Source organism: Engraulis encrasicolus, chromosome 5 (assembly GCF_034702125.1).
Source record: "Engraulis encrasicolus isolate BLACKSEA-1 chromosome 5, IST_EnEncr_1.0, whole genome shotgun sequence".
Classification (NCBI taxonomy): Eukaryota; Metazoa; Chordata; class Actinopteri; order Clupeiformes; family Engraulidae; genus Engraulis; species Engraulis encrasicolus.
Genome location: NC_085861.1, coordinates 39252266 through 39266468, shown reverse-complemented (window position 1 = coordinate 39266468; position 14203 = coordinate 39252266). Strand labels below are relative to the sequence as shown.

The 14203-nt window shown below is 42.2% G+C and overlaps 2 protein-coding genes across 2 annotated transcripts; both read right to left on the bottom strand.

Moving 5' to 3' along the window:
- Positions 1 to 610: 610 nt before the first annotated feature.
- On the bottom strand, positions 611 to 2148 carry s100a1 (S100 calcium binding protein A1). The gene is made up of 3 exons (XM_063199308.1): positions 1999 to 2148; positions 1062 to 1218; positions 611 to 970 (listed from the first exon to the last, which is right to left on the bottom strand). The coding sequence occupies exons 2-3, from the start codon at positions 1200 to 1202 to the stop codon at positions 821 to 823; spliced, it is 291 nt and encodes a 96-aa protein (XP_063055378.1). The 5' UTR covers positions 1203 to 1218; positions 1999 to 2148; the 3' UTR covers positions 611 to 820.
- Positions 2149 to 3377: 1229 nt separating this feature from the next.
- Positions 3378 to 13995, bottom strand: tlr18 (toll-like receptor 18). The gene is made up of 4 exons (XM_063199306.1): positions 13901 to 13995; positions 6472 to 7469; positions 5201 to 6377; positions 3378 to 4908 (listed from the first exon to the last, which is right to left on the bottom strand). Exons 2-4 carry the CDS (start codon positions 7464 to 7466, stop codon positions 4567 to 4569), a joined length of 2514 nt encoding a protein of 837 aa, XP_063055376.1. The 5' UTR covers positions 7467 to 7469; positions 13901 to 13995; the 3' UTR covers positions 3378 to 4566.
- Between the last annotated feature and the right edge of the window lie 208 nt (positions 13996 to 14203).

The window sequence follows — 14203 nt, the reverse complement described above, 5'->3', positions numbered from 1 at the left end:
GGCAAGACACTGATAGGGCCCCCCATAAGACCTGCAAAGGTCATAATGGGGCCCCTACCACCAATACGGGAGGGCCATGGGCACCGGGGCAATTGCCCTGCTCGCTCCCCCTATAGCTCCACCCCTGATGGAAAGTGCTGCTCCCTGGGGATCTCCCAAAGTTGTGCGCCTATAAATAAAAATAAGGAAAGAGCCCCGGGGAGGTTGTTTCTAGGGAGATTGCGGAAAATGTTTCCTTGTCCATGCTAATATTCCTTCATAGCCTTGATGAAATGAAACATGAAACATGTCTGTGGCATTTCAGACAGAGAACAGACTCTTTGACTTTCTGTGTAAACATCCACCCAGTAATATTTTAAAACCTTGCCAACAGGTCCATGTATGGGGGATCCATTTCACTACCCTTTCTTTGTCAATCCCTTGCTTGACATTATCAATTACGGCTAGGTATGCATGACAAAAGGTTGCGGTCCCATGAGTGACAAGGGGGAATAATGGCCTGCTGCTCTGCCCAGTCAGTCAACTATAACCTGACAGCCCTGGTTTAATTAGTGAGCTGGGATTAAAAGGAACCGTTTTGTCATCCATGACAAAAAAAAGACAACAAATGTAATGTTGAGAGGAAACATGACCTTTACTGTGGACTTGCTACAAAGATGATGAGGTCAAACATACTACATGCTATTTTAAATACACTTCAATAATTATTTTCAAATCCAAACATGTTCTAATGGTACATAACGGTTTTTTTTTCTCATATCAGTGACAAAAATGTGCTGTGTATAGAAATCTTAAGGGGAAAGTGTAAAAAGGCCACATGTTAGCTCTTCATGCTCTCCACAAAGAAATCATTGCAGGCAACAGTGAGAGCTGCAACAAGGACCACGAATTCCTGAAAGTCAACTTCCCCATCACGGTTTTCATCCAGGTCTGTCAAAATCTTTTCCACAACCATTGGGTCTTTACTGGCCTAAAGGATGCACATGGAAAAGATTTTCCATAAGCCAGAGGTCAAGTCATGAAAACTATTTTAGTAGGCAGTAAGCACATTTCCAACTCACCGCCAGGAAGTCTGACAGCTCTCCATGCAGGAGACTCTTCAGCTCGCAGTTGCTCAACTTGTATTTGTCCCCTTCTTTTGAGGAGTATTTATGGAACACTTTAATTAGGCCCTCCATTGATTGTTCCAACTGGGACGCCATGTTGCCTTGGGGTAGTCTAGTTGAAAAACAATCGCATTGTTAATGTTAACTTAAACAACCACCATAGCCTACTCTTGAGTAATTCTACTTTGCTGAATAGGCCACGAGATTAACTTTGAACCACATCATTAACACTGCGTAACAGGTTCACATCATACACCGACGCTGTCTCCAGTAGGATGCTGCGCATTCGGAGCGACTTGTGTGCCAAGCATTGCCTGTGAAATATCAATTACGTCGAGACCTTTGAAGAGCAGACAGAACTGCATCAATAATGCACATCATCTTTTGTTTGTGTTTTGGAACTTGAACGTGAACGTCCATTAGCACAACTATGTTATCAGGTCTTGCCAAAAACTAACAAAAGGAACCATACCAATCAACGTTACACCACTCGGTGCAATGGACATTAATCAACTTCAAAGCCTGCCACATCAAACAAAGCTCCACATTCTAACAAACTTGCTTGCATTAGAGAAGGCTTACAACAATACAGGCCCGTTTTCACCAAGCTATACAATGTATCCATCTTGTTTGTAGGCTATAGTCACCTGCAGTGCACGGCTCAGCATTGACACAAGTAGCATTACGTGGCGAAGTCTGGGGGGGGGGGGGTTACTTTTAGCCTACTAAATCAAGAGAAACAATTTATTTCCTTGCAAGTTAATTGAGACAATGGTGCTCGTAACAAACTCGTTCGCAGACTATTTCAACAATTGCCTCCTGGCACAGCAGCACCGAAAGATATGCCATGAAATGAACTAAATTACCTGCCGTTACCTATTTAAAAACTTACCTCTGCACCGCGTAGACGAGAGATGAGGAGAATGAATACTGCGCGTTGAATACAGAGGACTATAAAGCGGCTGCTCACTGACTCATGAAAGCGCCACCTCCCTGTGTCGTAGGCCTACCGTCCGCACAATTACAGCAGGTGCGCAGGTGCTTTTCAGGTAACAGACGGGGCTACGTCATTTGTAGGGAGGAAAGGAAAAGGTGCGTGGTGGTGGTTCATTTTATGCAGACCAGACCTCAATTTACAGAGCACTATATTTGAACTATTTGAATGTTGGCCTACGTTGTTCGCGGTCTGAATAAATAGAAGGACATTCCAGAGTGCCTAAGATGCAATTTAAGCCAAATATTTAGCAGATTACTTTAAACCTAGGCAATTTTACGACCTTATTTGTCGAACTCATTCAAAACCCCACAACAACCAGATGTTGCGGAAACAAACTCACTGGGAAATCACTCACTCGGCCTGCCAGGATCACTTCAGGTGCACGAGAGCGTCCCCCGCACGCGTTGCCCATGGGGATGTCAGGTTTCATCATGTCGACCCTAGTGACCTGGAAAGCCTGCACCAACCTTTACCTTGTTTTGGAAATACAAGATGTCATCTCTAATTACGACAAGCCAGGGTCTTACAAGCCAACCAAGTTAACGTGCTTCTATCTTATCAAAATCTTTGATAACTTCACAATTTGCTATCAAAATGGGCAGTAGGCTTCTGAGAAGAAAATATAGGCCTAGCATTTTAAGATGAAGGTTTTATTCTCAAAGCAAACCCTGTCATAGGCCAACAAATAATAATTTTACAATTCAAACTATAACCGCTGGCACAAAGTGGGTAAAACACGTTCCAAAATGAACGTTTCGTTTTTTATAACTTTTTTTCTCCAACAAATTGCAGAAATATAGCCAAGGGCTTTTGTCCCATAACGAGAAGTCATTAAGGTCTTTCCCATTAATGAAACATTATTAAAATGTCTTTGCCTGTGACACCTCTTTTGACCTCTTCTGGACTTTAAACCTTATTTTAAAATCTGATAGCAGAGAAAGAAATATTGGTCTACTCTGGAAAATGCAGTGCTTTTCTGATAGCGTTTACATAACCTATAGGCCTACAAATAATTTTTGCAGCTGTCATACATGACATTATTCACACAATCCAAACCTAACCATACCACCAGCAGGGGGCCAACTGAGCTTTTTTCCCTCCAGTCAGTTGGCCACTCGGAATGCAGTACCTACTAAATCAGATGGTGATCATACTGTAGGCCTAATACATTTCAAGCAAACCTATCTCTGTAATCATAATCTACAAATCTCTGTGCCGATGTTCAAAATGGATAAATATGTACTTTTAAACATTTGCAAATGAGGTCACAGGCACATGATCTACCCTTTTAATTCAGAAAATGTGAAGGGCTATTGACACTCCTCACCTTTTCTCCCATAAGGAGAAAAACATCATCACATCTTGAGGCAGAACATTCTGTTTATAACTAACATAGCCCTTACAAACTGCTCTGCTCTGCAGATCAAGCTACATAGGCCTATAATTCTTACATTCTAGTCCAGTCAGCAGTCATACAAACTCCCAAAGATGCCACTTCTAATATACGTGTGCAATGATAATGTGTGTAGCCCACATGCCTACAGTAGTGTGTTATTTGATGTCATTTGTGTTTTGGGGCATGTTGCATTATTACTGTAGAATGTTACCTGCATTGAATATAAAGTTATTATTTGTTTTGTACATTATGCCTCATTCAAAGACTTCACCATTTCTGCCTTGAGTGTAGAAGGACGGGCAAGCTACATAAATAATGCAACAAAACATCTACATTGTGATTTTGTTCATATCAGAGCTAATACAGCCTACAGCATATCAAGATGGAAACATTACATTATTGCAAAGATAAGCATTATTTTCCACACTCATTGGATGATCTATGGTAGTTTCTTGCTCCACTTTAATACTTTCTCAAACATGCTAACCAATCTAAATTCCTGTAGAGAGCCAATGAGGTAACACATCTTATAACTGCCTTTGACACCACATGAGTCTTTCTAGCCTGAGCCACTGGATTGAATTCATCCCTTTAGTGTCAGCTGAGTGTCAGGCCTTAAGCCCTCATCAGAGTGGGATGTCTGTCTCACAGCTCACTTGTTATTTCAAGTATGACACAAGATATCCCGCCTGAGCCGCTGAGTTGTGACCTTTCATCACTTTCAAGCGTTCGGTTTGAGAGTCTTGGACTTTCCACACGAAGGCCATGTGGGTCCTCAAAGGCTGTGTTGACGGAGGGCCCAGGAGACTGGGGATGATTGCAGAGTTTCCTGTTGCTTTCGTGATGTGACATATGCAAGCCGGTCCAGCCAGCTGCAATACTTTGTTGTTTAAGGGTGAGACATGTTACGCATGCCACACTGACACAATGGCCCACAGTGACTGGTGTTTCATTTCCACCAGATAAAAAACACTTCTGAAAGGACATCTCACATGTCATGGGAAACAACAGTTCTTTTGTTTTAAAGTATTTCGTGTTCCTGTTGGGTAGTTCAGAGAATGTGTGTACTATAGCTGAGCAAGCTCGCTGACAGAGTGCACACTTGTAGTAGAATCACGAGTGCTTCCGGTCCGTTGTTGGGGGAAGCTGGGTTTTCCCAGCACACTTTTAAGCTGAGCCCAGAAGAAGACCTGTTGCTTTGGCTGCTGAGGCCACTCCAGGTAGGTCTTGGTGTTCAGCATCTTCTTCAGTTTACAGTACTTGCTTGGCAAGGACGTGGGGTCGATGGGTTCCTTCACAACCAGGATGACGTCACTGAAGGTCTTACCAATGGCTCGTTGCTGTGCAAAGTAGAGCTCATAGTTGCACCACTCACTGTCCACAAAGTGCTGTGATAACACAACAATGACCTTGCAGAAGAAGAACAATAAATATGAAGAATTGAAAACATGAAATCATATCGATGATAGCAGACTTTCATTTGGGAGGACACTGTTAGTTTGCTACATGATGCATCAAAAATCCTATAGATGGTAATGGTACTGTGTACTGTACTCTACTGTTGTCTATATTAACTTTTTCTGTTGTGTGACACACATCGTTTAGTCCTCCTTGCTTTACCTTTAGCTTGTTTTTATGTACGTATGTGTATGTATTGTATGCCACGTATCCATTACTCTACTTAGGGCCTTCATACATTACCTTCAGGCTGTTTTCAATGTTCTCAATGATGTTGTCGATGATCCACTTCCCCGGCGTGAAGTCCCTTTCGTGAATGCAAACGCGGTATGGGGGTCTGGTGCCCTCTAGGCAGGGCAGCAACTGGTTGTTCACCCAGTCTGCGTCCGAGTGGCTGTAGGAAACAAACGCATGGTAACTGTAGTCCTTCTCCGGTCTGGAGCCTTCTTTGTGGGCACGGTACTTAGCTCTGATGATCTGGAACGTGGCCTTTGTATACCATGGCACATCAAACAGGTAGCATACTGCCATGATGCCAATCACCACAACAGCTGTGGTGACCACGCTAATGAGAATCACAAGCCTTATGTCACATGCGACATGACCTGGGAAGAAGTCTGCAACCATGGTGTTCAGGAGGTGCTCTGGGTAGTAGCATTTGTAACTTTCCGGCCAATCGGTGATGTTCACTCTGCTTTTGGACGTGGTCTTCTGGATGAAAGTGTACAGGTCGCAGGTGCAGTGGTACGGGTTGTTTCCTGCCCTGAGCGTCAATAAGCTGGGCATGTCTCGGAAAGAGTTCATGCTCAGAAGGCCAAAGGAGTTCCCGTCCAGGAACAAGGACTGCAGGTTGGGATTTTTCCAACCTGAAGGGATGAACTTTATTCTGTTTCCGTTGAGATGGAGCTCTTGCAAGTTGACAGCTTGCCGGAAGTAGTTCACATCAAGCTGATCCAGGTTGCAGAAGGAAAGATCCAAATACTGCACTGTTGTGGGCAAACACTTCAGGCTTGTGACCACCAAGGCATTGTGGTGTGCGATTAGTTTTGAGATGTTCTGCTTCCAGTTGCACTCACTGTCTTCAACAGTTTGAAGTTCATTGTAGCTGACATCAAGTACCTGGAGTTTCTTGAACTCTCCTGCGAAGGCCGCAAAGCCACTGAGACTTTTAAGGTTGTTATTGCTGACATTGAAAGTGTGAAGCAGTGGCATGGTGCCTGCATAATCACACCTTCTGTTGATAAGTTCATGGTCTTGCAGTTGATTTTGGGCGGCATCAAGTATCTCCATACTACCCATGCTCAGCCATGCATCACAGGGCACAAAGTTGAAGTTGACATTCTTGATAGACAGACTGCGTACCTTGCTGAACCAGGTGAAGCGCCAGTCGAAACGTAAAATATCAGGGTTGCTTATATCCCTGTGTAGGAAAAAAGACAGTATCAATCAAGATCATCAATACAATCTATTGTATCTCAAATCATGACAGTTGTTGTATGCGCATATACACTTACGAAAGAACAAGCAGGTCTAGAGCTAGGTCTGTCACGCTGGACCCTGCTCCACTATCCACAAAGGTTGGAGAGCGGGCAAAGTCGATATACAGTAGCCCGAGGGCCTTAATGTTGCTCTGCTGAATGTTCATCAAGGCCATCCTCAGCAGGTTCTCATTAAATTTGCCACGGTGAAAAATTAGCTGCTGTGCTCGGATGTGCTTCAAACCTTGAAAAATATCCTCTTGTCCTATGTAGTAGACAAACTCAAACAGGTTCCGGAAACGAAGGGAATAGAAAGACTTATTGGCCAAATCACTAAGCATGGTATTTAGCTCATGTGGTTTATTGTCCACTGCGATATCAAACCACATGTTCTTGGTCTTTACAAACCTTAAAGAGCCTGGCTCATACGTGAGGAGACTTGAACCACTTTTAAAGGCAAACCTATTCAACGAGACATTTTGTAGGGCAATGAGGTTGCTCTGCCTCAGTTCTTGAACAAACGGTCCTCCAACAGATAGGTCCTGTAGACTGGTGAAGGTGGAAAATGCATTACCCAGAGCCACTTCAGTGAAGAAATTATTTGACATGTCCAGTTTACATAGCCTAGTTAGCTTTGCCAGTGCTTTGTTGGGCACAACAGTTAAAGAGTTGTTGAAAATGTTCAGGTCCTCCAGAAGGGGATTAAAATCGAAGGCCTTATCCTCGATGACAGAAATGTTGTTATACTCGAGCATTAGCACTGCTAATCGCGTCAGGTGGGAGAAGTCTGTGTTGCGAATCCTCTGAAGCCTGTTGTGGGAGAGATCCAACTTCTCAAGTGTAGTGGGTAGGCTTTCTTTGGGCACATGATCCAGGTGCTGCCCTCGGCAATCAGCGCTGCGTTGGTCATCACTTACTGAGCAGATGTGTGCCACCTCAGTCTGCTGGACTGATAGTGCTGTGGCTTGGGAGAAAGGAACATTCAGTACAGACGTGATCAGAGCAGCCACAGCCAATTTCAACACCCACATGGCCTGCAAAGAAAAACACAGTTTTGTTTCAGAAAAGTAATTGGTTTGTCATAATATGTAAATCAAACTTATTTTCAGGTATGTCGTGATGAATGGGGAATCTCATTTCACAGCTACACAATTTTTACTTCTTCTTTTACCTTGTACTTCTTATTTTTACAACCCATGCTATTCCCCTCTTAGGAAAACTCTGAGACCTAGGTGCATATGTCTTCTGGATATCTGACACACATCAAGAGACTGACTCTTCATGTACTTATTCATCATCCTTGAAAGGTATATCTAGCTATTGAGAAATGCCATGGGTCACTAATCGTGATTAATGGCAGTGGCTTGCAGGTGTTCTGTGAGATTTTTTTTGTTTTAAACAGAGTGATTTATCATAAGCCGATGGACTGCTGATGATTTTTACTTCCCTGCATGAATATCGCACAGAACTATTTGTACTCTTCACATTCAGTGTTGTGTAATAGCCCTACTCACTTCCCCATGTATTTCGGTTATTGGCAATGTCAACATGGTGTGGCATGGCAGTGTGGCATGGCAATTTGCCACGCAGACAGCTTTTTCTTTTTTTTCTTTGTTGGTTAACTTATTTATTGCATAATGTAGCACAATGCATAATGTCAATAATGTAAATAAGGCAACAAATGATTGAACACTCAAATTCTGCATAAAAACCCACGTTATTTTCCTCAGCTAAACTAAGATTCATCAAAATGTCTGAATGTGCATGTATTACATAAAACATGTATGAGATGTAGGGTCCCTTGGAATTGAAGGGGGTGTGTTAAGTTAACTGTTTGTAAGTTCTTGCAGAGTCTGCTTGCGTCATTGGAACATATGCAACATTCTTGTCTGCTCTTAGGGAACATTTCACTTCATGTCACACAATCAACACAGTAGTTGCCCCAATACAAACAAAAGGACCACTGAGGAATTTGCAAAGGCAATTGCAGACCAATTGCTTATCACTCATTCCGCAAGTATAAATGGGTGTAATCTACATAGGTTGCAAATTTTATGGATGCAAACAAGGTAAATGTGCAAAAGAGAGTTCAGAGGGAAAATGAGTCTCATTTCATTCTGTGTGTAGGTTCTTGCAGAGTCTGCTTGCATCATTGGGACATACGTATGCAACATGTTTGTCTGCTCTTAGGGTACATTTCACTTCATGTTATAAATAGTCACACAACCAGCACTTAAATTTTCAAACAGTAGTTGCCCCAATTAGGGATGGGATTTCTGTATCGGTGTATCGGTATTTGGTTCAGTTATCAACATAATTCAGAGATCGGATCGGAATTTCCCCAAAATGTCGAAATTTTCTAGATACTGACATTGAGCCAGGTGTAATGTTAATTTGAAATCATAACACTTGCATATTAGTTTTTTAGGATGGGATTGTTACTTTTTTACTTGTTACTTTTTACTTATTAATTGGTTTACTGGCCCTTTTCTGTCCAAATAGTCTACTTGGGCCTACCTCAAGTATAAACCCATGCATATATGTGGTTTTAGTATAGGATCAGAGTAGTATCAGTATCGGCAGATATCCAAATTTAGATATCAGGATCGGATTGGAAGTGAAAAAATTTGTATCGGTGCATCCCTAGCCCCAATACAAACAAAACGACCACTGAGGAATTTGCAAAGGCAATTGCAGACCAAATGCTTATTACTCATTCAGCAAATGCAAATGGCTGTGATCTACATTGGTAGCGAGTTTTGAATGCAAACAAGGTAAATGTGCAAAAGAGAGCTCGGAGGGAAAATAAGTCTCATTTCATTCTCTGCAAGTCTGCATACCAGAGTCTGACCTCCATCCTCCAGCCTTGCAGTTTTCAGAGCCTCCACATTAGTCTAAATTAATAGGAGATCCATTATTAGGAGATGGCCACAATCTATCACAGTCATCAGTCTTTTGTGAATTTGCTCGGGGCTCAGGAAATGCTATTTTAAACGGGACAGGTAATTAGTTTAGCTCTGTAGCAGTTGTAGAGGTTTAGTAGAGACACTGACAGTTGTGTTTTTTTTCAGATTCAGAGATTAATATACCTTGTTCAGAAAATGGTAGGCCATGTTTGAGGAAATTTCACAGAAACATTCACTCATTCTCATTTTGCAAGGCTCGATCACTCCATGGAACAGGTTCATAGGATGTAACACTTTGCATGTGTGCGGTGCTACTGGGACAGACGAAGATGCAGTTGTAAACAGGCTGGTGGTGACCTACCTACTGACAACGATGTAACCCACTCTGTAGGCCAGGGCTTAACACTAACACCCGCAGGTAGCCAAATGCGGGTGAAAGTCGGCGTTGGCTAGTAGATACCGAAGGTTCACTAGCCATTCTGGCGGGTCCGTTACTATTCTGAATGATGAGGCACCGCATTTTGTAGTTTTTTTCTTCGGACCGTCTTTGCTGCAAAAGCAATACAATGCGATTTCGCGAACCTACAATACCCATGAAGCACCTGTGTCACGTGTCACCTGTGTCTCACGCAAGCCAGGAATCTGATAGAGCTAGTCTTGCTAAGAGGAGTGACAGCGAGCTACCGGGACATCAGCGTGCGTTTGGAAATGTCACTGGAAAACCTTCACGTGCAAATGAAGTAGCGAAGTTCATCTCAACTGACCTGTTTTGCGATCCGTCACTAGTACAATACTTAGTAGTAGTGGACATTAAAATGACCAAAGCGAGAGGAAAACACGTCAGTCTGTCTTACTCTTGTGAAAGTCTCAAGACTGATTAGCGCAGTGATAAGACAAGGACACATGCGGCATTAATAATGTTTGTTTTAAATTATTTTCTGATTTGCCTGTAGGCCTATGTCTTCATACCTTAATATTCCTCCATGTTTCTTGTTGTTCCCGACTGTCAAAAAGTTCTTAAAAACCGCGCAGTAGTAGCCTTCCAGACTGCACAAAAGCATCCCATTGCATGTCCCTTCGCAGGTGCCCGTATCGCCTTGCGCCCGTTTGTATTTTAAACAACTCACTATTAAACGGAATGAAAGGAAGTCGTAGCCCCTTCTGTAGTTACCACATCTGTGCTTTCTAGTGGATACTTTTAGAAGCAAATATTCCAGAAGAGGTGTTATTCCACATCCATGTCCGAGGACAGGCGAACTTGGCAATGACTTTGCGCTATCTACTTTGTGCATCAATTTGGACGGCGACCTCCACAGATAGGCCTATATGATATGAAGAAGTCCCTCCAGATTAAAGACGAAAATATTTTGCTCTCGTGTAGCTTACATTTGTGCCCTTCCACAACACTGTGCTTGGTGTTTCTGCATGGTAAATATACTATAGGGCCAGGCTATGCCATTCCTCAGATCAGTAAATCTGTTCTTTGCATAGCATGCATGCATGGATCAGTTAATAGGCCTAACAATTCTAATTATTAGGCCCTATAGCACATTATATTATATTATATTATATTATATTATATTATATTATATTATATTATATTATATTATATTATATTATATTATCCTACATTACATTATTAGGGCCTACAGCCTATTATATAATTCATAAAAGCTGCTATGATGGTTAAGAAAATTATGGCTAGTGAAAAGGCCCAATGGCTAGTGAGTCAGGAAAACCACTAGCCAAAATGGCTGGTAAGCGAAAAAGTTAGTGTCAAGCACTGCTGTAGGCCTATGCTTATATTGCACAGCGATGGGAGATGTTTCTGACAAGTCAGCCTATTCCCTCCTAGAGATGCAACACCTTCACCAACAACAAATCTCGAACACAGAGAGTTGAAAGTCGATGATAAGCACTTATCAGACTAGTTTCTGAAATCCCATTAGCTAAAATGCAGTGGAACTGCAGCCGAATGTTCTTGTAGAAATAATTATAATCCATGGTATTTGCTTATACCGTATTTGTTTTATATACATTGTTACAATCTGCTCCTTTTGAAGTTTTCACCAGGGAACTGTGTGACTAGAAGGATTTATAGTTAAAGGAGCACTTCTGCCACTTTCAATATCCTGTTGTATTGCTCAAGCTGCCCTTGACTTGTCAGCACCCGGTGATGCTGCATTTTTCTGCTCAGCCCTTTCCGAGATCTGGGCTATTGTAATGGGGCAGATTTTGTTTATTAAAACCCTTCTTAACATAGGCCTACTCAAAATATTTTCCCAAAAGGTATCACTGTTTGGTAGTTGTCTGTTGATATTGCATAACCTTTTGGATGTTTTTGGGAATAAATCAAGATGTTTTTTTGAAAAATGTAAACAAACTCTGCCCCCATTACAATGACCAGGATCTTGGAAAAGGCTGAAGAAAAAAAAACATCTCAGCTACTGGCAAGTCCAGGGCAGTTTGGGCATCACAACTGCCTGTCTAAATTGGCTGAAGTTATCCTTTAAGGCTGCCTCTGATAAGAAGTATAAGGGTTTTATTCTCTCCACTGACCAGTGTGGCCCCTGTGATTTTCCTTTCCTGTGTCTCTTCATTAAAAACAGTCAAGGCAACCAAAGAGCAAGTTCTCAAGGCATCTCAATCTGTCTTTCCTTTCACGAAAGCCAATTGTACCCTGACCAGATCATTGTTTATTGTCAAATTGATTTGATTGGTTTTCTTAACAGTTAAAGTCGTGAGCTGAGGCCATATCGAAGTACAGCAACTTCATGCCATTGAAAAACGTGACGTCAACACAGAAATACACAGGTTTCACGTTTACAAACATGTGTGCTGTGAGGAAGGCAAGATGCCAAGCAGCCAACCACGTGAGCTCATTTTTTTCAGAGACAGCAGTTACCTGCAATCGGAGGCTGAAGAGTGCCAGCCAAACAGGCAACCCATGTGTAGCAGTACACTGATAGGAATAAGCTTAGATTATGCAGCACTTGACTCAGCAATTATCATTCTCTGGACAAATAGAGAATGCTGATTCTCTTTATTAATAAACACGGAGCCAAACTTGACTTCTCCCCAGGTGCTTTACTGAACTGCACCGGCTGCGTGATTATATCATACGCTATGACCATGACCACAACGAGGTCCCTCATGTACCAGTAGGCCTACGTTGGAGCCAAGGCCCCCCTTGCACAGGTCGTGCCACGTTATTTTTTTCTCTGTGCACCTCCTTTCACAATCAAAGTCTATGTGTGTCAGGAGGAGGACACCATTTGGATATATAGAATAATAACGATAATGGTAGAAAGATGATCAGAGATGCAATAGCTTAGTATAATGAAGCTCTTTTAACTAATGAGAATATTCTTCAAGCTTATTTTGGTTTATGGTGGTGTACATTAGTTATTAAATTCATTGAAATATTTATTTTGTTTTGCTATACTTTCCTGACAACCAGCCGCGGACCCCCTAGCACCCACCACCTTGCGGCACCCAGGGGTCCCCGCCCCCGACTTTGAAAACCACTGGGTTCGCCTATACATGGGCTCGCAGTGTTTGTAAACACAATGTTATGAGGAGGGGTAAGACACTGGCACTGGTCTTATTTACAACTTTTGAAGGGTGTTAGTTTGTTTGACCTGCTGACTGGCTTGGACGTGGGGACTGGGACTCATGGTGGCCTGAAATTCTCGGATCCCCTGGCATTGGCAATGTAGCCATTGTAAATGACTGATATTGAAAATAGACCACATTTACTCATAATCGCTTTGCATTAGGCCTATTCATTGATCAAAGAAACATGGGGTCTGAGATTTAGGGGATCATTTTAAAGATAAAATGTAGGAGTCTATTGTATGAGAGACCTTGCTTCCCAGTGTGTGGGCAGGTAATGGTCTTGTCTTGAAAAAGTCAGTTCTTAAATAGCCTATCACTGTGACCTATAGGCTACTGTAGGCCTGTAGTTCAACATGCCCAGTAAATTACCAAGCGGCGAGTGTTTTTTTCAGCTCTAATACATTGGCTAAATCAGTCTTAAATGTTATGAAAAAATGTGTATCATATCGCGGTTAGAAATTAAGATTTTAAATCATTTACTGTTCAGCACAGGGGCCAAGAGGAAATATAGAGGGGCCCTGGCCCACTTTGGCCAGTCTAGAACATCCCTTGATGCGTTACATTTCGGGCTTCTTCAGACGTCAGAGCTGTCACTATAAAGGATAGTTGTAGCAAAACTAGTAGCGACATTGTTACATTGCCCACGTGTGAGTAGGCTACCTAACTGATTTTGGCCATATAAAGTGAATTGATACCTCGATAAGAAACTATTGAAATTATGAGACTATGCATCCGCTCTCGGTATTCGAGGGTCTCGAGAGGATGACGGCTACAGGAAATCACAATCCCTGACCTAAACTGTTTCTCCACATGCCAAATCAAATCAGAGTTTCAAGGCAATGTTCTAGCTAACTTAAAATGTAAACTATACATCATACAGACACATTTTGTTGTTTATTTGTTTATGTTCAAAAGTCGATTTAAAACAAACTCTTTCTTACCTTTGCATATGATGCCGACGCAATACCTCCGTCCGAAAACAAACTGCTCCCCAGTCAGGCAAGAAGGCAGAAGGCAGAATTCCTGTCACTAACGTCAGCAGCCAACAAACGGATCACAGGAATGTGGAGGAGGTCTAGGTTTGTCAGACTAGACTAGAGCGTGTTATCTTCACCTCACTGGTCTCTGTGGTTTTATTACCCTACCTGAATAGCACCTAGTTGACTACACATGTGCAGGGTGACTTTCTTTTGTTGCATCTGAAAACTGCTATTTAGCTTCTGTTTTTATTTTTGAGACGTTTC